Genomic DNA, 24,806 nt, shown 5'->3' on the forward strand with positions numbered 1-24,806 from the left:
CCAGGGTGGGTCGGGGGTCGTGACACATACCCCAGCTGAAGATTTCTTTATCGGAATACTGTTGGCAACTCTCCTATTATAATGAACTGATGCTATGATTCTAGCCCACAACTGATCTGGTTTTTCTTTGAATCTCCATCTCCACTTCATTAACAATGCCATATTCATCTCTTTTATTCCGCCAACTCCCAGCCCACCCATTTTCTTTGCCGACACAATCTTTTCCCATTTTACCCAACGGATTTTATTTATAACTCCACACCCTCCCCATAGAAATCGTCTTCTAATTCCCTCTAGTATTTTTACCACTTTCTTTGGAACCTTATACAGAGACAAGAAGTAGTTAGATAATGCACCCAATACCGACTTTAATAGCGTGAGTCTCCCAGCAAAAGATAACATTTTAGCCTTCCAATTTGACAATCTTTTGTTGAACTTGTCAATTATTTCTTTCCAGTTAGATGCTCTATTCATGTTCGCGCCCACTTTCAACCCAAGATACATAAACGGAAGCCTACCTATCTTACACTTCAATATGCTGGCCATGTTACTTGTTTCTCCATCGTCTGTGCCCACCCCATACAAGAAACTTTTATTTGGATTTACCTTCAAGCCCGAGACCAGGAAGAATATTCTCATTATTCTACATAAAGACTTCAAATTTTCTTCATCCCACGAGCCCATAAAGATCGAGTCATCTGCATAGAATAAGTGTGATAAACATGGACCATTATTTGGTAAGTTTAGACCCTTGAATACACCCGTTCTCACTGCTTTCACCATAAGTACGTGTAAGGCTTCCATCGCAATCGTGAACAAAAACGGGGACAATGGGTCTCCCTGTCTTAATCCCCTTTTATATTGAAATTCACCTGTAGGACATCCGTTAACCAGGACCGAGGCTTTGCCCGAGAATAAAATACCCATAATCCAATTCCTCCACCTACCTGGGAACCCCATATGTGTAAGGACAGAGATCAAAAATTTCCAACTCAAAGTATCATACGCCTTTTCTAGATCCGCTTTGAATAGAAAAATCTTTTTCTTGTTCTTTTTTGCCCATGATACTATTTCATTAACAATTAGAGGTCCATCGACAATATTCCGGTTAGCAACAAACGCGGATTGTTCATATGAAATGATACTGTCAAGCACTTCTTTCAACCGGTTGGCAAGTACTTTAGATATAATTTTGTTTATGACACCAATTAGTGAAATGGGTCTAAAATCAGATAAGGTTACTGGATCATTTACCTTTGGGATTAGTGATATGAACGAGGCGCTGCATGACTTTTGCATCGACCCATGTATGTGGAATTGTTCCATCATCTCCATCATTGGTCGTTCGAGCTCAACCCAGAATTTTTTAAACACTGCAAAAGTAATACCATCGGGCCCCGGAGCCTTATCCGATCCGCAATCCCAAACCGCCTTCTTTATTTCATCTCTAGAAAACTTAGCGATTAACTGATTTGCCTCTCTCTCCGAAATCTTCGAAAAGCCATCCGATGATATTCTCGGTCTTGATTCCATAGGTTCCAAAAAATTTGTATTCATTTTATCTTGGATGTGTTTCATAATAACCATTGGGCATGTAATCCAATTTCCATCGATCCAAAGCCCGTTTAATTTATTCCTTGCTATGTTGCAATTGACAATTGTATGGAAGTATCTCGAGTTCTCATCCCCATCTAAAATCCATTTATTCCTTGCTTTCTGTTGAATATCCTTGGCTTTCCTCCTGAACCACTCTCTAACCTTGTTTTTACTAGTTCTCCAGAGTTCAATTTCATTTTCCTCCAGTCCCCTATCTTCAGCTACTGCGTCCAGCCTTTTAACATGGTCTAACGCTTCCGTGTACTCCTTCTCTTCGACTTCCTTACAGGCTTTTCTCCATACTTTAATCTCCTCCTTGATCCCCTTTAGCTTATAACCCATCAATTGATCTTTAAATCGTGTATTTTCATGATATGTCAGGCCCTTTTTAACCACCTCATCCACCCCCGATATTTCTAGCCAGCTATTAAAAAACCTGAATGGGATAGGCCCGAAATCTGTTGGCTCAGTGGTTAGTATGATCGGACTATGGTCTGATAGCGTTCTTTCCAAAGCTCTAAATGTAGCATTCGGCCATTTCGATAAGAATTCGGTGTTTATTAGAGCTCTATCTATCTTACTCATCTTTTTACCATCGCCAGACAAGAACGTAAATCTTCTTCCCGCCATCAGATACTCTAGTAAACCCGCTGCCCCAATGAAATTATTAAAATGGGATGCATTATTACTATCGAAAACTGAGTTGCACCTATCTTCGGGAACACGGACTTCATTAAAATCCCCAATTAGAATCCATAATCCTTGCACTTCATCACGGATAGATAGTAATCTATTCCAAACCCGTCTCCTTTCCACCCCAGTGCTAGGAGCATAAACATTAATCACTGTTATCTCTGTCCCATCTCCAACTAGTTCCCCTTTTATCATAATAAAATTTTGGTCTACCAATTCCGCACTTTTTTTGAACATACCGGGATTCCAAATTGAAATTAAGCCTCTCGATCTACCTGTTGCATCTACTTTAACAAATTCCATAGCCGTTCCATCCCAAAATTATTGCTTCCGGCATATTACTCATTTGAGTTTCTTGTAGTGTTAAGAAACTTACCCTATTCTCTTTAATCAAACTTCTGACTAATGACGCCTTCCCAGGTCCTCCTGCACCTTTTAAATTTAAGGATGCCCAATTCATTTTTCAAATGCATCCACCTGTTCCTCATTAATGATCTTTTCGACTATGTTGATGCCTTTGGTCAGATCGACACCTAGAATATCTCCAACTTCTTTGGTACCTTTTAATTTCTCCTCTACTTCATCTGCAATCAGGTTCTCTTTACTGCTATCGGAGTTGGAGTCTGGTGCAAGAGTTGTATCAGACGATGCATCTTCTTCCCATTCCGATTCGAAATCATCCTCCAACGAGTAACCCTTGTTCTCCCATCCCTCTTCTGTTACCCTTATTTGCTTACCTCTGAACTTATTCTTTCTCAATTTTATTTTCCTTTTGGTCACTCTTTTTCTAGGGTTAAGTCTGGACTCTTCCGATAGTTCAATATTCAAGTCGATACCTCTGTTTTTCCTCAAATGATTGTTGGGCTTAAGTTCCAGGCCTTTTATGTCCCCTATCAGGTTCCTCTTCCTTTTTTTTCTGGGATTTAACTTCTTGATCCATAATATTTTCATGGGCCGGCCCATTATCTCCTACCTTTTTACTGATGTCCCCAATTTTACTAGATTGTAAACTAGATTCCGTCACGTGTTCATCCATGTGTCTATCTCCACCATTACGACTCGTATTGGGATCCACCCCAACATTTAACCCAACATTAATTTCCTCGGTCCGAACATTCTCTGACATAATTACTTCTTCACCACCTAAGCCTTTTGTTTCTTTCGATATATCCTTTTCCCCATGAGACTTTTCGTTCCCCGACTTCCCGTTTTCCTCTTGGGACTTTTGATCTGACTCCCCCAATCCTGCTGGAGAGTTTGTTGTGTCGTTTAGTTTTTCCGATAGACTCGGAGCCTGATGTGACGATGAACCCGGTTCCTGGTTAACCCTGTACTTCGTGATGTACCCCGGAGCCCATACTTCATTCATTTCGGATATCCAGACATCAAAATTAAATCCTTTCCACGAGACTGTTGTCTTTTCTTCCACCTTTTTACCGTGACTGACTAGGACTCCAACCATATCCATTGCTAAGTTAAGGTCCCAAGCATCTGCAGTGGAGCTACTAACAACCCTACCATACTTTCCAGCAATGTCATTCATCACTTTGCTGCACCATATTTGCATCGGAACACCTTTAATCGATAACCATACCAACCTCTGATAAGGTAATACCTGTCCATCCCAAACCTGAAGGTCGATCAAATCTTTTTCCCACACCAATTTTGCCCCTTCCAAGAATTCCAACATAGTATTTTCATCGTTAAACGTTGCTATGAAACTTAAGCCTCCAGTGAATCTCAAAAAACCACCCTGACCCCTAACCTGTGCTTGCAGTGTATGGGCACTTCTTAAACCTTCAAAATTTTTAAAACAGCTCACATAGGCTTTCTTCTTCCATAATTTTATCATATCTGCATCTTGGTTAGCGTTTATCATCATGTCATGGCCTAGTGTGCTATTTCTCTTTCTTCCCAATAAACATCCCTCCAGTGACCTTGTCCACCCCCATAATCTGAACTGTATTGATTCTGGCTTACCTCATGTTGATTCCTTTGCATATTTTGTCTTTGTTCAAACCTTTCCTCCACTTCTGCATGTTTTTTTCTCCAGGTCTTACCTTTGTCATCCTTCCTCTTCCTGCCATCATTGTTATATTTTGCCACATTCGCCTTTAATCTTGCATTTTGTAACTCCACCATATTGATAGCTTTCACGAGTTTCTCAGCATCTTTAACAAAAGCGTATCGCAGGAAACCAAATCTCCTACCTAGCGTGTCTTTCTTTTTGGCGATGTTACATCGACGAGCCACCCAAGATTCCTGCATTCTGTCTAGAGGTCCGTATCTGTCATCCATGCTGGAATGTTTGTAACGTAGAAAGTGGTGGCATCTTCCTTAGTTTTTCATTTTCCTCTATTGTTGGTATCTCACCTTCTTCAATATCCTTTTTTTCTTTCGCCATTTCATAGTCAGGTACACCAACAGTCAAGGAAGAGGCTTGTCGGAGAGGAACCCAAGACCCAGAGAGCGAATGGAAGGTAATGGACACAAAATAGGGATTGAGGCCAAGTCTATTCCAGAGCCAATATTGGGATGGAAGACAAAGCCTCTCACACTATCCTCTGAACCACCACTTCGTCGAGCCTACTGGCGTTTTGAATTCCTAAAGAGTATCGCAGAAACCGATCCCAGACGGCGAATAGGAGACACAATAGTACCAAGATAGGATGAAAGGTAATAGTCGGATTCACACACTATTGTGCAAATCCAGTCACCTCGCACACTATCCCGGACGAAGTAATCTTCGTCGAGCCACCGGCGAACGGAAGTTTTTAGAGAGAGATCTTAATGTAAGAACGTTTTGTGTTTGTTTGTTAATATTATAAACAAATACAAATGAAGATAAATAAAATACAAATTAAAAGTTAACAATAATATCTGAATTAAAGACTAAATATGATATTTAACAAAATCTTACTATATAATAAAAGAAACCATTTGTGGGACACTTGTCATCATATTAGGCCATGTCTTATAGATAATTATTATTTTAGTTTAATTTCTTATAATTAATTATAGATAACTCTCCTATTATATATTATTTAGTTTAACATCTTATGATAATTATTAGAGGTTTAGGATTAATTATAGATAACTCTCCTACTATATATTATTTAGTTTAATATCTTATGGATAATTATTAGAGGTTTAGGATTAATTATAGATAACTCTCCTATTATATATTATTTAGTTTAAGGAAAATTGGTATTTAATAAACTAACCTTTAACCAGTTGGTAAATAATAATCCAACCTACAGAATTGGTATATAATAATCCTACCTATCAACATGTTGGTACTCAATGAACTTCCGTTAATTTTTTTAACTGAAGTTAGTTTTTAAGTTTTATTTATTACACAAACAGTCCCTGTAGTTGTAATTTACTAGTTTTAACTATTTTATAAACCTTAAATCGAGGAAAATGAGGATTTTCGAGTGGTTTTTTTTGTTTCATAAAATAGTTAAAACTAGTAAATTACAACTACAGGGACTGTTTGTGTAATAAATAAAACATAAAAACTAACTTCAGTTAAAAAAATTAACAGAAGTTCATTGAGTACCAACATGTTGATAGGTGGGATTATTATTTACCAATTTTGAAGGTTGGATTATTATTTACCAACTGGTTAAAGGTTGGTTTATTAAATACCAATTTTCCTTAGTTTAATAACCCTGATGTTTGGGCATATTTATCATTTTCATTCAAAACAACTTTTTTGTAAAATATAGAATACTACAAAATAAATAAAATTAATATTAAATCTTATCCTACTTTAAATGTCGAATAGAATATTTTTATTTTTCTAATAAAATATTATTCTTAAATTTAAATTGTTAATTTAAGATATTTTTAAATAACCAAATTAATTATCACCAAAACCAAACTATGTATTAATATATTATTTATTTTTATTTTCATTATTAAAAATTATTATATCAATTTTATTACAAAATTTTCAAACAAATTATTTTTAAACAAATTGTATATAACTTTCAACATTAGTTTATATAAAAAATTAGATTTATCACGGCTTTTTTAAATAAATTTATATTTTATCACTCAAATGATTGCTTATTTGCTTCTTGAATAACATGTTTGACCATTGTATCTTCTTTTCAATAATCATCTCCGCAATCACCATATCTATTGCGTATCGAGTATATCCATTAGTTTTTTTAAATATAAGTTTCTTATTATTTCGTATATAAAATCATATTTATTCAAGCTGTGTAATACACGAATAATTTTAAAGATATATCTTTTTTAATTATTTGGTAAACAATATAACATTTATTCAACCAGTGTAATACACGTGGTTTTAAAGATATAACTTTTTTTTTATTATTTGGTATATAAAATTACATTTATTCAACCTGTACAATATAGTTCTTATATATATAATTTTTTATTATTTAATATATAAAACTACATTTATTCAACCTGTACAATATGGTTCTTATATATATAATTTTTTATTATTTAATATATAAAACTACATTTATTCAACCCGTGCAATAAAGGAGGTTTTTAAAGATATATATTGTTTTATTATTTAGTATATAAAATTCATTTATTCAACCCGTGTAATACACGGGGTTATAACCTAGTATCTAATATTTTAAAAGTAAACAGTAACATTTAAATTTAAAAACTAAATACATTCACATGGTTCAAAATTGAAGGATTAAGAGAGGTACAAATTAGGGAAAACCAATATGTAGGGGTGTACTATATTTGAGCCATCCTTGAACAACTTAGAAAATAGATTTGAGTTTGAATTCCTATCTCGAATTTGGTTTTCGAATTCAAATCTAATTTGCAAACGATTCGATCTTAGATCTTTAATTTTGGATATTGAATTCCTATCTCGAATTTGGTTTTCGAATTCAAATCGAATTTTCAAACGATTCGATCTTAGATCTTTAATTTTGGATAAATTTAAGAAATCATTATTTTTAGTTAAATCATAAGATATGGATAAGGAATGAGATTTGAATGCTCTAAGACCACTCGTAATGGGCGTGGTTTTTTCAAAAAAAGCCAGCAAAAACGCCTAATACCGCCCAACCACCGCCCCCTGAGCGTGTTTCAGCATGATTTCGCAAAAAATCCCCCTCTAGTGTGATTTAAAACACGCTCAAATGGTATTTTGATGGCCAATCAGATATATCCCACTTTTTCTTGACCACTTCCTTTTTTTGTTAGTTTTTGTTTTATTTAATTCTTTAAACCTCTTTTTTAACATAATACACACATCCCCACTACACCCATTTTAGAAAAACGTCCAATAATGCCCCTTACTGACTGGAGTGCCACATGACGGAAAACGCCCAAAGATGGGAACATTATTCACCCTTACCACTATGCATGGTCTAAGAGCGTTTGGTTTTATGAAAACATTAGTTTGTTAAAGGTTAATATCCAGACCACTCTTAACCTCTCAAAAGTGGTTGATTATTGGTTAATCAGCGCTTACTAAAAATCAAGTCTATATGTAGGTTACCTTTAGGCCATGGGGTATGGGGCTTGGGTTGGGGCGTGGGTTAGGAGAAAACGCCCAAGCCAGCATCCCGGGGGTTTCGGTTGGGGCTTGGGTTTGGGCGTGGCCCCTTGGGGCTTGACTTTCAAGCCGGGGTGGGGCGGGCTAGCAAGGTGACATGGCGGGCTCTCAATGGCCATGTGTCAACTCATGCCCCCAACCCAAGCCCCACCATACCCCATGTGCGTGGGTTTTTTCTCCCATTCCACGTGTCAACCAATGTCCAACCCAAGCCCCACCATACCCCATGGTCTTACTAATTGCATCTCTATACCACTCTTCAATGTTTATGAATTCTAAATAAAATTTATTTATTCTAAATTGCCGTGTTTAATCTCACCCACACCAAATCTTTCTCGGAATTGGTTGATCACTACCCCCAACTTCTACTTTAAGACCATGGAGATCGACCCAAGGCTGTCGTAGGAATTGCGTAATACCTACTTGCCTTGTAACATCTGATGCTATCTCCACATAAATATTAATACAACGTGCAAGCGATTAAAAGCAATGTATCTGGTCATTATCTTTACCCTTCAAATCCTCCTTGTCAGTCGGTATCAACATAATCGAGGTGGGAGGTCATTCTAGAAAGACAAACTAACCAAGAATGCCCGATTTTTTCCCGCGTAGGCGCCAAGGTCCTTGGTGCGAACAGTTGAATCGTTGAATTGCTGAAGCATCACAAAATTGGCAAAAAGACGTGTCATTGGTCCACTAAGGTGGTGTTTATTTTTTGGCCAGAAGTACTTCTGGCCACTTATGTCTGTGCCGTGCAGACGCGCGCAGAGGTTTGGAGTCCGCAGCTTGTTTGTTTTCTCGCAGACCTTTCATTAAAAAAGGTTTGCGACACCTCTTCACCACACAGACATGATTCCATGTCTTCTTGGAACCTCTTCTTGGCAGACCTCTTCTTCCACCACCTCCACCACCACATCCCTGCCACCACCTCCACCACCACATCCCTGCCCAAAAACCCCAAATCGAACCAAAACCCCAAATCAGAGATCGTGAACCCCAAATCGAACCAAAACCCAAACCGTAGAGAGAGAGAGAGAGAGTGAGAGAGAGATCGGTGGTGGTGCTGCTACCAAACCATAGAGAGAGAGCGGCCGCTCCCCTTCTTCTCCGGCGAGCCCCCCACCACTCCACCTTCTTCTCCGGCTCCCCTTCTTCTCCGGTGGGTGGTGGCTGAAGTGGTGGTGGAGGTGGACGGTGGTTGTGGTAGTAGAGGGAGGCAGGGAGAGAGAGATGAGAGAGAGATGTTCTGTGTTGTGTGTTTTTTTAAAATATGAGAAGAGGTTTTTATATATAAAAAAAACAAACCCTCTTCTCCTTGCAGACTGCAGACATTTGGTCCACCTCTTCTCCTGCAGATGCCTGCAGATGTGGTCCGCAGACTGCAGACATTTTCCCACAGAAAAAACAAACATCACCTAAGTTGAATAGGCAATAAGTCCAAGAGTAAAAAAGCAGCCGAAAGACGCGGCTAAGGGAACATATCAAGTCACTAACAGTAGTCTGCCAATCGCGGGGAAAAAAGACCAAAAACCGATTGCACCTGATGGGCCTGTAGAGTCAGAACCAACAAATAAGGGGTCTCTAGATGGATTAAATGATTAAATTAATTGGCCCATGACAAATTCATATTGACGATCTTATACAGTGGCTGAACATCATTTTATTATTCACACACCTGCAAGTTCCGATCTACCGTCAAAACCCTAACTCACGTAATGGCGACGGAAGAACCCGATTGTTGCTACGGAGCCTGCTGCGGTGTAAGAACTTCCTCCGGCTGAAACGGAGGCTAAGGATACGAAAGTGAAGAAGACGAAGAAAGCTTCTGCTCCATGAAAACCTAAAAAACCTGCTCTGCATCATCCGTACTTTGAGGTATGATTAGTTTATTACGTTTCGGGTTTTTGACTTGATTTTGTTGTTCGACTAAATAAATGCTCTGAATTTATTGTTCGAGTGAATAATCGCTCTGAATTTTTTGTTCGATTACATAATTGCTCTGAAGACGAATCTGTTCATCGAATATTATCAGTTCATGAACTGATATAGGTGCCATGGAGGTGTGATCTAGGGATAATTATAAGATTTTGACATTTAGAAAGTTTTTGTTTATACAAACTTACTCATGTTTTTAACGATTAGTCGATGAAAAAGCGAGAATATACAAGAGGTCGACATTTAGGTTGCAGGTGTGTGATGTTTATGTAACATGAACGTCATATGGAGCTTTTGTAGTTGTGTTGATGAAGAATGGAGCAACATCTTAGAGTAGCATGCTACTTTGGTCAATAAAATAGAAGCAGGCAAGCATCTTCTCATGAGGGGAGATTGAAAAGTCATCTGCTAGTACTGCGACTTCATTTTTATTATCACAATTAATATTGTTGTGCTACTCATAAGTTTAGTTTCTATATCTATATCTATTGATGAAATATTTGCGATGATATGCTCTAAAGAAACCCAAATAAGCTTTATATGTCAACATTAGTGCTCTATAGTAGGGAACAGAGAAGCTTTGATCTTTATGACTTTATTTTCTTGTCAAAAATGGCATGTCCTTCTCATCGTTTATGGTAAAGTCAACTCTTGACCTTGCTAAAAGTGTATCACGTGTCACATTTTGCAGTTGTATGGTGTGAGCCGAGTTTCAACTGAAAGCTTGTGTTTCTTGGCATATCTTTACTCATTAGTATCTCAACTCTCAAGGAACAAGTTTCAAATAACATTGCTGATCTTTCCATTCAGGTAAGTGTTATTAGTATCTCTTTCTTTCTAAGGTGTTATGGTGTGGAAAGACAATTTGAGTAGTTGTTTTTGTTTAACGCTTCTCAAAGTTGATATGGTGTGGACTGTATTACTTGGCGAACAAACTGGCTATCGTAATATCGTATCAAAGCTGGACTTTCTCGTTACGATACTGGAAATAATTTCATGTCTCAGGTTTTGTATGCTTACTTATAATGTCTAGTTTTCTACTCTATCGTATCAAACACCAAGTTTAATAAAGTGATATGTTAATTCAACCTATTTATTTAACAAGTACTTAGTTTCATAATAACTAACTCATTAATATTCGAAGGACAACGTTGTTCGACTCATACGACCCTTCTCTTATGGAATTAAATGCATTTTGTAACTGTCACCCTGTTCGACTCATACGGCCCTTCTCTTATGATAAGAGGAGTAGGGCCCTTGGTTTAAGAGTTGGCAATCCAGGAACAGGTAATCAACGAATTACAAATTTTAGTCCTATGCTGTTTTGGTTTGCAATATTAAAATATATACAAGCATTCATTGCGTAACGTCAGTTATGGACTCAAGCATAATGATTGACAACAAAACAATTTGTATATATTTCAAATTACAGCTGAGGAAATGGGCCAAATCTTGAATTGTTTCGTTGTCAATCGTTATACCTGACGCCATAACTGATAATTTGGGGCTGGACGATGGGCGGGTTGGGTGACAGGGCAAAACGAGTCCTGGTTGAAACGGGTCTTTTTAGTGTGGGTCAAATGGGCCGGATCAGATTTGCCCATGAAATGCTTTTTTGTCCATTTTATACACTTTTTATAAATAATTGATGATTTAATTATGATTATAAAAACAAAGTCATTACAATAATAATCTGCATCTGTGATCGACCAGTCTAATTAAACAAAGTGAAGCAAGTACTAGTGTACTACAGTAAAATGTGTTATTAGCTGAATCAAGCTTGGATCATTACATATACATTATTGTGTGTTGTTTTTGCAATTCTGCAGCAACGAACTGTTGGTTAATTCTTTCTTTGAGATTATATTATTACTATTAACTATTTTTTAAATATATCTTGCTTTTTTACAGGTCATAACAAATGAGTCTTTTTTGGCTGCACAGGTAGAACTCTACAAATGTAACCCAAGTTGGTTAATCTTTTGTTTTTATCATCATTCGTGCACCCTATGTACTTGTTGAGTACCGATAATTTACGTCACTTTTATAGGCAGCGTGGGTGGCCCAACTGTCAACCTTTTCAGTCAAAATTGGAACAAGTGGCGAGCATAGGGTTCGTGATACTCAAGGACATTATCACACACAAGTTAAGGAATATCAATCCCAGCTCATAAGCTGAGTTTCGTAACTTGGATAGCAAACATTGAAGCAATTTAAAAGTTAGGTCTCGAAATGTCAATTATTGTAAGTATTATGTTAGGATAACATTTGGGGTGCAAACGAGCCGAGCCCGAGCTCGATTAACTTATGAGAGCTCGAGCTCGGCTTGATTCGAGCTTTGTTTTCAAAGCTCGAACTCGGCTCGTTGGTATTTTCTCAAGCTCGAGCTCGGCTCATTTATTATCTATTAATTAATATATTAAATAAAAATAATATAAATAATAGACTTTTTAGGCTCGTGAGCTCGATAAGTGAAGCTCGGGCTCGTTTACTAAATAAGCTTATTTTTAGGTTCGAGGTCGGCTTGTAAACAAGTTTAAATAAGCTCGGTTCGACTCGGCTCGTTTACACTAAGGCTCGATAAGGCTCAACGAGCCTAATGAGCTTCACATGTGTGGCTCGAGCTCGGGCTCGATAAACAAACGAGCTTTATTTTAGTCTCAAACCCGGCTCGGGCTTGATAAGGCTCGGCTCGTTTCGAGCTTTTTCTCGAGCCGATCTCGAGTAGCTCGCGAGCCGCTCGGCTCATTTGCACCCCTAGATAACATGGGTCATTGATGTGTTAATTTGCAAATTATAAGTGAAATGTTTTATATAATTTTGAAAATTTGATAAATGCATGGATTCTAAAAATATATAAACATTGTTAGCAGGTTTAAAATGAAAAACGGCTAAAAAAACCATTTTGCGACCGCAAAAAGGTCGGAAGTTTGTAGAAAGCAGGAGGTCGTCAAACAGTTGCAAATTGTAAAAAGCAAGCGGTCGCAAAACCAGTCGCAACAAGACCCTCTCACAAAATCAAAGAAACAGTTGCAAAATTTGCGACCGCTCTTTTGGTCGCAAATACTGATCGCAAAAGTATTGTAGCGGTCGCAACTTGGTTGCAATAGGGCAATTGTGACTTGTGTTTTTCCGACCGTATGTTTGGTTATAGAACGGTCGCAACAGGGCAATGGCGATTGCTTTGCGACCGTAAATGCGGTCGCAAATACCCAGTTTTCTAGTAGTATAAACTCTTCATATCATTCATCTTTACTAAATAGAGTAATATTCCAAATTTTTGACACTGGGATATTTTTAACTGTGGAAGACATGATAATGGGTTTGATAGTGGCCATGGTGACCAAATTTGTAGCAATGAGATGTTTAAAAAAATTGGTTAAACAGGTATATGTGGACGTCGGGAAAGCTCGATTACTCAACAAGATTGAGCAAACCAGATTATTGTTTGAGCAAACCAGAACTTTGATTTCTATTCTCAACCTCCCGCCATTCGATGGAGCAGAGGGGATGTTGGGGAGGCTGTTAGCAGAATTAACATGGTCATTATGATGGAAAAAATGAATTGCTAAAGCCGGATTAACATGCTCATTATGATGGAAATACTGACATGCTAAATCAAAGTTGTGTAGCAAATGACATGCTATCTATCAATTCATTTAAAACAATTAAACCACCCAGAGAAAAAAATAAGCCTAAAATGATAAAGCCTGAAATGATATCGCGCGGTCAGATGACGTTCTTGATCTTGTTTTAGACAAGACAAAGCAGAAGAAATTTGTAGCGTAACTGATATGGCAGAGATTGCCGTTTCAAATGGGTGTTTTTAGTTTGAGATTTTTCAAAAGAAACTAATTATAGCTCTTCACTTCTTTGTCTTTTTTTTGTTTTTTTTTTAACAAAAGGCTCGTGTTTATCATGGATGTTGACATCTTGAAGCTTGAGCATGTGAGACATGGATCTTCTAAACTTGAACATTGTTTTAGAACTTTAAAAAATGAATTTGATGATCACTGGGAATGTATAAACTTCTAAAACTGTTAGTTTCAATGCGTTTAAATACTACAATTATAGAAAAGTAGAGGGCAAGCGGTTATAAAGATAAAATCATGGAAATAGGAAAATTGACCAAAATAGGCATTGACTTTTTTTGCTTTTGTAAAATAGGCAATTCAACAAGAACCAATCAGACATAGACAAGTAAGCAGCGAATGAACACAGGAGGGAGCCAACGAGCCGACACATAAATAATCAAGAAGTACAAAGAGGCCCACACCAAACCCAACCAACGCTGAGCACCTGTCTAACGTGGCTGGGATAGAGGCTGACAAATACGACCTTCAGCTAACAAGGTGCTAGTGGTGCTACGTCAAAAGCAACTTCTGTCTCGGTTAGTATGGTGCTGTCAGATCTTTATCTCGTTTTTGATGGTGCCAGCACCACCAGGACCCAGGACACTTAGACTAAAGGGTATGGGGGCCGGCTAGGCCCGGCTAGGACCGGCGCCGGTCCCCCACACCGCCCCCTGAGGGTCGGCTCGGCCCAAACGGCTCCCCACAGCCGAATGAGACGAAGCACCTTTCACAATTTTCAAAAAACTACCGTTGATCAATGGCTAATTTAAAAAAAAAAAAATTCCATTTTTCTTTAAAAACTCACTTATTTTCACCATTTTTCCCCACTTTCAACCCAAAACCCTCTCATTTTTATACCATTTTCTCTCCACTTTTATAAAAAAAAAAATTACCTTTTCATCCACAATGCCATCTAATTCTTGGTGGTCCTCGTCTTCGGATGAGTAAGAGGAGATGTTTTTCGCAAACGCTGTGTTACGGGCGGCGGAGATTCTTATCGAGGAGGAAGAGGAAGACGAAGAGGAAGAAGTCTCGTCTGAAAGCGTTATTACCAGGCGGATACGGGTTAACAGAGACCGCCAAGGAGCGCACGAGAAATTGGTGAACGATTATTTTTCGGATGCACCCCTTTACAATGCCGGGATATTCAGACGCAGATTCCGAATGAGTCGTCGTCGGTTATTCACACGGATTGATGATGATTTGGCGGGGCTAGACCCGTTTTTCACGCAACGACCCGATGCTCGAAATTATGAAGGGTTCACCACGTTACAAAAGTGTATTGCGGCCATTTGCCAACTGGCGTACGGGACAGTGGCCGACGCTTTGGACGAGTACTTACAAATGTCGGCAAGAACTACACAAGAATGTTTGTATGGGTTTTGCCGTAATGTGGTGAAACTCTATAGCAAAAAATATTTGCGTAAACCAAACGTGTATGATGTTCAACAGTTGTACGAAGCTCATGAAGCACGGCACGGGTTTCCGGGAATGCTCGGTAGTATTGATTGTATACATTGGGTGTGGCATAGATGCCCGACTGCGTGGCGCGACCAATATACTCGCCGGCTATCCAACCGTGATACTTGAAGCCGTGGCATCACAAGATTTGTGGATCTGACATTCTTTCTTTGGTCTCCCTGTTTCACTCAATGACCTCAATGTGTTATACCAATTGGCGATCTTTACCGATGTCGTTAATGGAACCGGTCCGGACACCCGTTTTACAGTTTCTGAGGTTGAGTATAGACGTGGGTATTATCTTGCTGACGTGATATATCCGTCTTGGTCTACAATTGTGAAGACTATTCCACATCCCGATGACGAAAAAAGGAAAAAAATTGCCAAGCGTCAAGAAGCTGCAAGAAAAGACATCAAACGTGCTTTTGGTGTCTTACGAAAAAAATGGGCCATCCTTGAACAACCGGCACGTGCGTTCACACCGAAGAGGTTGCGCCTTTGTATGTACGCTTGCATTTTGCTTCATAACATGATTATTGAAGACGAAGGTCGGGCAATTTGTGAGTATAATGAGAATGCATCTATCGGGAATACTGTCCCGGTAGATCCGCCACAACAGGATTTAAACTCGTTCTCGCTAACGAACGACTTCACGCATGCAAACCTTCAACAGGATTTGGTAGAACATATTTGGAACAACGTTAACGTAGCGGACGGTGAGGAGGACGAAGACGAAGACGAGTAGTGAAATGGACGTCGTAGGTTTTTTTTATTTTTAGGAAATGTAATTTTTTTTTCGGTAATGTTTTTTTTTTTTTAGGAAATTAAATTTTTATGTTATGAAGTGACTTTATTTATGTTGTTTTATGTTGTATTTTTTAACTTTTATAAATTTTTTATCAAGTTAATAAATTAAAAGTTAGACAATTATAAAATAATGAGGTGGGGTAGCCTCATCCTCCATCCCCCTCAAATATGAAGGAGGCCCATCCCATACGAGCCAGTGATGTGGCACTGACGTGGCGGCTCATCCCCTCTAAGCCAATCCTCTCCATACCCTTTATTCTTAGCCGACTTGGCTAGCTCCGGCTTGGCTTGGTGGGCTACACCTGCTTGTCGGCACTGTACTGGCTTTAGAATTGTCAGTTGTATTAAGGCCTCCTTGCTTCAGAATGTCTGTTGTACACTACGTTTGATTATTACAATACAAGAAATATTACTATTTTAGTTGATGCTTACATGATTAGTACTTCAGTCAATTACTCGGTTTGTAGTGCAGTTTATATCAGATTTATTATCATCATTAAAAGGGCGTTCTTGATCCCATCATAACAATGTTCTTTTATGATTTTTACCTTTAATTTAAAATAATACAACTTATATATATTTTGCGTTGTTTCTACCAAATACAATCATATTCATTATCCCACATGAAATTAACACATTAACTCGAAGTTTGTTACACATAATTTGCAATTAACATCAAATCGAGAAACTATAGAAGTAAAACACACATATTTAAAGAAAAAACTACATGGTAACGATGCATTCTAGTATCATTATACTTGAAGCTTGCACTTGACAACAAAGTGTCCATGAAGCGGTTAATTTCTTGAACCGCATCACCTTTCAAAGAGTCGCACAAAAAACAAAGATTAAAGTAAACACATACGAGGATTTTTTTTTTCTTTTTCTTTGTTTTTTTGTTTATAAGATAAAAGAAGTTGAAAAACTACCTGGCTCCATATGAAAGACCATGAATTCTAAGGTTGCTTCAAATGAATACGCCACTGGTCGATATATGCCATCTTATCTTGATCCATGCTTGGTACATACCTTTCAAGCTTTTCTATTATCTTACTTGTCCGCCCAAGAAGGTTGATTGCAGCCGCAACACTAGCCTCTCGTTTTTCTATTGCACTCTCATGGCACCTCATTGCTATAGCGCGTGGTATGTTGGTGAGGCAAGCAACTATTATGTCTGCAATCATGCCAGACAGTCGTGTAAACAACTCGTCTTCAACAATGTCCAAGTCGTTGCTTTCCTACATATGCAAGATTGTTTTTGCAATGCGATACATTGAGTTGGCAGCGATTACCTTTCGAGGAAGGTTTTCCTTCTCTACCAGTTCTCCATTGGTACTTCTGTCAAATTCATTTAGATTTTTCTCTGCACTATGAGCAAACAATTTAATAATATCTTTTGGAGTTTTTGAGTTTTTTCCTTCGTAAGCATTTCATTCCAAAGTGGTCTCCAGCCACTTGCAGTTTTCTTCGACCTCATACCACAATGTCATGGTTGCTCTTCGAATATTCACATACACAGCTTCCCTATTTAGGGTTTCCTCCACTAGACGAGTGTACAAAAGACCCTCACCAACACTTTTTAACAAGTTGTCGACTCTGTCCTGACGAGAATCCGGGATTACAACTGTGATGCATGTTAAGCTAATTACTGGTAAGCTCCAACTGTTAACATATTCAACAGGAAGTGGAGATTGAACCTGGTCGTTATCAAACGTCACTACATCGTTCAATGCAGCAGATTCTCCAACAAATTCTTCAAGAAGCTTTAGAAGATTGTTATGTTGTTTCTTCTCAGCTTTTTGAATCAACCGATTCATAGATTCCGAAATTCCTTTCATTGTTCTTTTAGCAAGCTGTGTATTATCTTCGACTAACAAAACATATTTGCTGAGGTCTTCATTTGTTTCCACACTGCTTAAGGCAGTGGATGTATTAAACAACATCCTCTTCACCAAGTTGAAACAACATGAAAAGTATACGAAAGGGATTACAACCACAATGGGAAGAAGCCCTATTATTTTGCATGAGACTACAACTACCTTCTGAAATCCAATGCAAAATGATAGAATAAAGTTTTTCGAGTTATGAAGAAGAGCTCTAGATCTACGCCCACTTGACAAAAAACTTATACAACTTTCTTTCCACTCAGAAAAATTTTCAGTCCAATACTTGTCTACTTTAAACACCGAAAAGTAGTTCCGATTCTGCTTAGCAAATGATCTGAAGCTCAAGACAGTAAAACATCTTAATATTGGGGCAATTGAACCCACTACAACTCCAATGGACTGCGTAACTACAATGGCAGCCATTGACCACTTATACACAGATCTGCATTCTCGCCAATAGGCCCATGGAAGTCCCATATACTCAAGAAGTGTTTTGTTTAACCAAAGAAACAGAAACATATACATGAGCATACTAATTGCACAAATTATGCCAGATGCAGAGGATAATGGATTACTAGCCATCACAAATTGAGGGCTACCCGTTTCTGCCATGATCCAATATCTTTTCACAAGTTGTCATAGCTTCTCAACAGTAGATATTAGGTTTTCTTGTTGATGTTGATGAATCAATATAGTTTTGCAAATGGCTTGATACTTGATTTCTAAAATTTTCTTTGTAGTTGGAATTGTTATGGCAGAAGAGATCAATATTATTAGTAAGAAGAGTAAAATACCCATATAGATGCATGCTACCACCCTGAAGAATATAGGAGCGACGTCATCATCAAAATAAAGAAGAGGACCAATTACGTGAGTTCTAATCTGAATGAAACTATTCACAATCACTGTGATGACGAGAATGGATAAAGCTGTGATATTTGCAAGAAGTGACTTGTTGTCCATAGATGCTAGAGAAGGCATTAAGTTGACATCATTGTGCACATAAAGGTCAGGCTTCCAAGCTTGCCAAATTGGTCCATCGAACCTGGCATTGGACTAGTCAAATCAACAGGCAGTTTCATAGCCACTGTTATCACTGTGATAGAGGCGGCGTTGAGGGAAAAATATTTAGTTGGAAACCAAAATTTCCTGATTCTGAAACCGTTCAACAGATCAAGGACCATGGCAAAAATGCAAAATAAGGATGCTATTGAGATGTAGATCCCAACTAACATCATAGGTGAGCTATACTCACCCTCCGTCTCTGAGTTGGATTCACAATATTTTAAATTGTCTTCACAGTTATATATATTACTGCAAAAGTTCCATAAAGAGTTGGCATCGAGGTTGGAGAGGTTAACATGTGGAACTGGAAGAGATGAATATGGATCCCATTCCCAGCCACCCAATGCTGGCCGGATATTGATGACGGGGGTAGCCTAAGACCAAATAAAATGACTTAAGTACATAAACGTCCGAAAGGTTAATTGGTTCAAAGGTTAAAAAGCTGTGAGGTGGGGAAAAGCAACGTGGAAACAGTAGCCAGTCACATCCAGGGATTGCTTCACTAACCCACAGCCGCAAAAGCAACGCAAGTCTGCAGAGCACACGCTATTATCCAGGGGTCAAAAGGCTTCAACCCCCGAAAGGGCAAGCCCCTCGCTGCAAGCAAGGTTACTAGTCAAATGAATGCCTCTTTGGGAGATGTCTTCTCCTATATAATTGACACTTCATTTACTGAGTTGGGACATTCCCCTAATGTTGGCGTCCCTGACACTCCAACGCGTATCGAACTTACCCCCGAGGGTGTTGCCAACAATTTCCTTGAGTTGAGGTCTCTCCTCAACCAATATGTGAACAAAGAAAGGGATAAGGGAATAAGGATTCGTCTAGACTATGATGAGCCTGAACCAACGCTGTTTCCCGGACCTCCCATTCCACCTTTTACAACCAGGAATGAGGCTGGCCCCAGTAATCCTCCAAACCCTGTTCCATATCTGTCTACAATGGCAAACCCTACGATACATCCCCTCTTTTCATCTCATCCAGTTATGAGTGGTGCTCCTCTGGGCCATGAGCTGACCCTAGATCAGCTCCTACAATCCCCAGTGACAAGCCTTCCAACTTCTACAACAACTTCATGGGAGCAAGCCCTATCCGTGCTCCCCATGGCACGAAGCGCTGCTATGAGTACCCCCTTTGGAGTTAACTATTCAGTTGCACCCGGAAGCCTTCAAGGCTTCAACCCCATGCCCCAGATGATGACCCAGATGATGGCCAACTTCCCATGGCAGCACTTTATCAATCAAGTACTGGCCACTCAAGGAAACAACGGCAATGGCAATAACACGGGTGTAGGGGTTGAAGAAGATTTGGCTAAACCCTATAAGCCAAGTAACCTTTCATGCTTTTCACAGCAAATAGCCGATTATGATTTTCAAAAGAAGATCAAGATGCCGTCCCATATCAGAACGTATGATGGGTCTGAGGACCCAGAGGACCATCTTCAAATCTTCACCGGTGCAGCAAGGATTGAGAAGTGGTCAAATGCTGAATGTTGTCTGATGTTCATGCAAACTCTTGTCGGATCGGCCAGAATCTGGTTCAATGATTTACCTGCTCAAAGCATTCGAAGCTTCGATGATCTTAGCAAGGGTTTTCTGGCCAACTTCTCCCAACAAAGACGATATGTCAAAGATGCAACAGTGATCTTTCAAATAAAACAACGTGATAATTAAAGTCTTCGCGAGTTTATTGAACGATACAAGAAGGAAGGTCTGTCATATGTAGGGGCAGATGAGAAAATGAGGGTAGCCGATTTCATGAACGCTATCACCTCGAAATATCTCACAAGAGATTTCAACAAATCCCTGCCCAAGACCTTGGAAGAAGCTCTCGAAAGGGCAGAAGCCCGTATCCGGGGAGAGGAGGCAGTTGATATTAAAGAGCAAAGGAAAATAGGGTCTAGTTGGCGAAGCGACAGCCCAGCCAGAAAAAGAGGGAACTATAACTCCTACAACAGACGACAGAAGGGTTCAGACCATCGAAGGTCTGAAGGTCGGAACCCTCCAACCAGGGAGAAAGGCATGAGTTTCACACCCCTCACAAAGACCCCTCAAGAAATCCTTGCCACGGAAGAAGTCAAGCAGAACTTTAGGCCTCCTAGGCCTCTCCCCAAAAGCAGGAAAAATGAGAACTCCACACAGTATTGTGAGTTCCATGAAGAAAAGGGTCACCACGCCAATGATTGCTTCCAGCTCAAGAAAAGAATTGAAGAGGCTGTTAAGTCCGGAGAACTCGCTCATTTGGTAAAAGGGGTTCGGGACAAAATGGCTGAAGGAAAGGGTAAGGAAGTCAATATGGTGGACTTTGATGGAAGGGTTCCTCACGAAAGACAATGGTTGGAAGCTTGGGAGCTTCAATGTGTTTGTTTCCCCCAACAGAAAAAGATCCTCTTTCAAGCCCTCTTGTGGTAGAAGCTACTGTGGGAACATTGAAAACATATAGGGCATACATAGACACTGGGGCTGCCACTGAAATCATGTTCGAGAAATTCTTCAACCGTTTAAGTAATGAAGAACGTTCAAGGCTTCAACCCTCTGGAACCTCCATAAAAGGTATTGCCGATGTCCCCCTAAAGCCTTTAGGGCAACTGACACTTGATGTTCGTTTCAGCGAAGGTCAGATGGAAAGAATCCAACCACTCACCTTTGTGGTTATCAACATACCCTCAAACTATGATGTGATCAAAGGAAGACCAAGACAGTGTGCATTCTACATGGCCGTGTCTGTGGGACATGGCACAGTCAAATTTCCAATCGAGAGGGGGATAGCAACCCTTCAACCCTCTCAAGAAGCCTACCTGGTTGAAGATGAGAGTTCCAGAAGTGAAGAAGACAAGCAAAGGCTAATCATAAATCCTAAGTACCCTGAACAGAGAATAAGTGTCAATCCAAGCCTTTCACAGGAAACACTCTCTTATCTTGAAAAGTTGTTAACACATTACAGCGATGTCTTCGCTTGGTGTCCAGAGGATATGATAGGGATCCCCCGAAACATTGCTGAACATGAGTTAAGAATACCACCCGATGCTAAGCCCGTGGTCCAAAAGAAAAGAAGCTTAGCACCCGAGAGAAGCCTGGCTGCTTGCCAAGAGGTCGAGAAACTCGTATCAGCCGACATTCTCCGGGAAGTCAAGTACCAATCATGGGTTGCAAACCCGGTTATGGTCAAGAAACTAGACAACTCTTGGAGGATGTGCATAGACTTCAAGGATCTCAACAAGGCTTGTCCTAAGGACTGCTATCCACTACCGGAAATCGATCTCAAGGTTGGCTCGCTCATCGGTTACCCTTTCAAATGATTTCTTGATGCTTACAAAGGGTATCACCAAATACTCATGAAAGAAGAAGACGAAGAGAAGACAGTGTTCCACACTGATAAAGGAATCTTCTGCTACAAGAAGATGCCTTTTGGACTCAAGAACGCAGGAGCAACCTACCAACGTCTAGTAGATAAAGCCTTTGCAAGCTAAATTGGTAAAAATATGGAGGCATACGTCGATGACTTGGTGAGCAAGACGGAGTATCAAATGCTTAACGACATTCAAGAAACTTTCAAGAATCTCAGAAAGGTTAACATGAATCTTAACCTTGAAAAATGCTCATTTGGATTTGAAGAAGGAAAATTCCCGGGTCACATTGTTGGGAAGCAAAGCATCAAGGCCAACCCAAACAAAGTAAAAGCTGTCCTCGAAACCAAACCACCAAAAACCAAAAAGGAGGTGGAAAGCTTAAACGGGAAGCTTGCAGCCTTGAAGCGTTTCACCTCCAAGTTGGCTGAAAGGTCTCTACCCTTCTACAAAACACTCAAAAATTGTTCCGATAAGAAGGATTTCAAGTGGACTGAGGAGGCTGAAGAAGCCTTCAACCAGATGAAACATCTTGCTTCCCTGCTAGACATTGCAGCTCTTGAAACGGGGGAATTAATTTCAGTCTATCTATCAATTGCTGAAGAGGCCATAAGTGCAGTCCTCACCATCAAACGGGACACAGCTCAGGTACCCGTTTATTTCTTCAGCAAAACTTTAAAATTGGCTGAGACCAAATATCCTCCCCTTGAAAAGCTTGCCCTAGCCCTAGTTCAAACAGCTAGAAGGCTTCGAAGGTATTTCCAAGCACATCCTATACAAGTGGTCACTAACCAACCTATTAAGAATGTGCTTGAAAAACCAGAGAATTCGGGAAGGTTGGCAAAATGGGTAGTGGAACTAGGTGAACACAACATCACCTACGTCCCACGAAAAGCTATCAAAGCCCAAGTCTTGGCTGACTTCATCGTGGAAGTCCCGAACCAAATAATCACTGAAGTGAACACTACCACCACTGAACCTTCCAACCCTGAAGCCTGGAAGCTTTTTACCAATAGAGCTTCAAGTGTTGAAGGGTCAGGGGCTGGGCTAATTTTGATCAACCCAGAAGGGTTGGAATTTACATATGCTCTCCGTTTTGATTTTCAGACCACCAATAACAAGGCTGAATACGAGGCACTGATCACCGGTTTAAGGTTGGCCAAAGAGATGAAGGTCCAAAAGCTTGAAGTGTTCACAGATTCATTACTGGTCTCAAGCCAAGTAAACGATAGCTATGTTGCCAAAGAACCCAACATGAGAAGATACAAGGAAAAATCCAAGGAGTTGATGAATACCTTCCAAGCATGCCACATCAAACAAATTCCCAGATCCCAAAACAAAAAGGCTGATGCCTTAAGTAAGCTAGCATCTCTCACTTTTGCCCACCTCACCAAGAAGGTGTTGGTAGAAGTGCTGAAGGCTCCATCGATTGATGAATTGGAAGTTCAAGACGTAGTCACCGAGGAAGATCCAAACTGGATGACTCCCATCAAAAATTTCCTTAAAAATGGTGAACTACCCAATGATCAAGTAGAAGCTGAAAGGGTTAAAATCAAGGCAAGGCAATATGTACTACAAGGAGAAACCCTTTACAAAAAGGGTTACCTTGCTCCCTTGCTAAGATGTGTTGGTCCTGAGCAAAGTAATTATTTGATCAAAGAGATTCACGAAGGCATATGCGGAGCTCATTTTGGAGCTAGGTCGGTGGTTGCAAAACTCATGAACCTTGGATAATTCTCGCCCTCAATGCATCGTGATACCACTGAACAATTGAAGAAATGTGATGCTTGCCAGATTCATGCACCAATCCCAAAAAATCCCAAGCATGACCTTGTCCCAATAACCTCGGCATGGCCATTCCATAAATGGGGAATGGACGTTGTTGGACCATTCCCCCCAAGCAAAGGAGGAGTAAAATTCTTGCTGGTGGCAATAGATTATTTCACCAAGTGGCCCGAGGTTAAACCACTCGCAAAGATCACAGGCAAACAGGTCATCGACTTTGTTTGGGAAAACATTATTTGCCGTTATGGATTGTCGGGAGTAATTGTCACCGACAATGGGAAGCAATTTGCTGAGAAGCCTTTCAGCGTTTGGTGCAAAGAGTACAGAATCAACCAGGTTTTCAGCTCAGTGGCTTACCCGCAATCAGACGGCCAGGTTGAAAGGGGAAATCGAAGCATAGTGGAAGGTATCAAGACAAGATTGGGAAGATACGAAAGCAACTGGCTTGAAGAATTGCCTAGTGTTCTATGGGCAATTAGAACAACCGAAAAAACAAGCCACAAGAAAACACCTTATAGCTTGGTATTTGGATCCGAGGCTGTAATCCCCGCTGAAATAGGAGTTGTAACCCAACGAATTGTCAACATGGATCCTGAAACAAACCAAAAAGAGACCATGTTGAATTTACAACTCCTAGAGGAAGCCCGAGATCAAGCCGCAATTCAAGAAGCCAAATACAAACAACGAATGGAAGCCTACTACAAAAAGAAAGTCAAGAACGAACGTTTCAAGCCAGGGGACCTGGTCCTCAGAAACAATGAAGCTAGCAAAAAAGAAAATCAAGGAAAGCTTGGCCCGAAATGGGAGGGTCCATA

At 39.7% G+C, this 24,806-nt stretch overlaps 1 protein-coding gene and 1 long non-coding RNA gene across 6 annotated transcripts; one reads left to right on the top strand and one right to left on the bottom strand.

Annotated features, from left to right (window-relative positions):
* The first annotated feature begins 9,147 nt into the window (after positions 1 to 9,147).
* LOC110864920 lies at positions 9,148 to 15,905 on the top strand. 5 transcript variants are annotated; one of them, XR_004860257.1, is made up of 5 exons: positions 9,148 to 9,727; positions 10,479 to 10,597; positions 11,699 to 11,731; positions 11,838 to 12,031; positions 13,955 to 15,905. It is a non-coding gene; the product is annotated as an uncharacterized LOC110864920 (long non-coding RNA). The 5 variants fall into 5 exon arrangements; XR_004860256.1 differs by lacking the exon at positions 13,955 to 15,905 and adding an exon at positions 12,658 to 13,073; XR_002550171.2 differs by lacking the exon at positions 13,955 to 15,905 and adding an exon at positions 12,661 to 13,073.
* A 960-nt stretch (positions 15,906 to 16,865) lies between these two features.
* Positions 16,866 to 18,407, bottom strand: LOC110944488. The gene is made up of 3 exons (XM_022186153.2): positions 17,389 to 18,407; positions 17,202 to 17,277; positions 16,866 to 17,147 (listed from the first exon to the last, which is right to left on the bottom strand). Exons 1-3 carry the CDS (start codon positions 18,405 to 18,407, stop codon positions 16,866 to 16,868), a joined length of 1,377 nt encoding a protein of 458 aa, XP_022041845.2.
* Positions 18,408 to 24,806: the final 6,399 nt, after the last annotated feature.

Source organism: Helianthus annuus, chromosome 6 (genome assembly GCF_002127325.2).
Source record: "Helianthus annuus cultivar XRQ/B chromosome 6, HanXRQr2.0-SUNRISE, whole genome shotgun sequence".
NCBI classification, from domain to species: Eukaryota; Viridiplantae; Streptophyta; class Magnoliopsida; order Asterales; family Asteraceae; genus Helianthus; species Helianthus annuus.

Bases quoted from the DNA above. Each gene is read 5' to 3' on its own strand.
- LOC110944488 (XM_022186153.2), bottom strand. From the start codon at position 18,407: ATGGCAGAAACGGGTAGCCCTCAATTTGTGATGGCTAGTAATCCATTA. The intron at 17,278-17,388 runs GTATGAGGTCGA...GTTTGCTCATAG, and splicing joins AGAGCAACCATGACATTGTG to TGCAGAGAAAAATCTAAATG. The intron at 17,148-17,201 runs GTAATCGCTGCC...TTGCATATGTAG, and splicing joins AGGAAAACCTTCCTCGAAAG to GAAAGCAACGACTTGGACAT.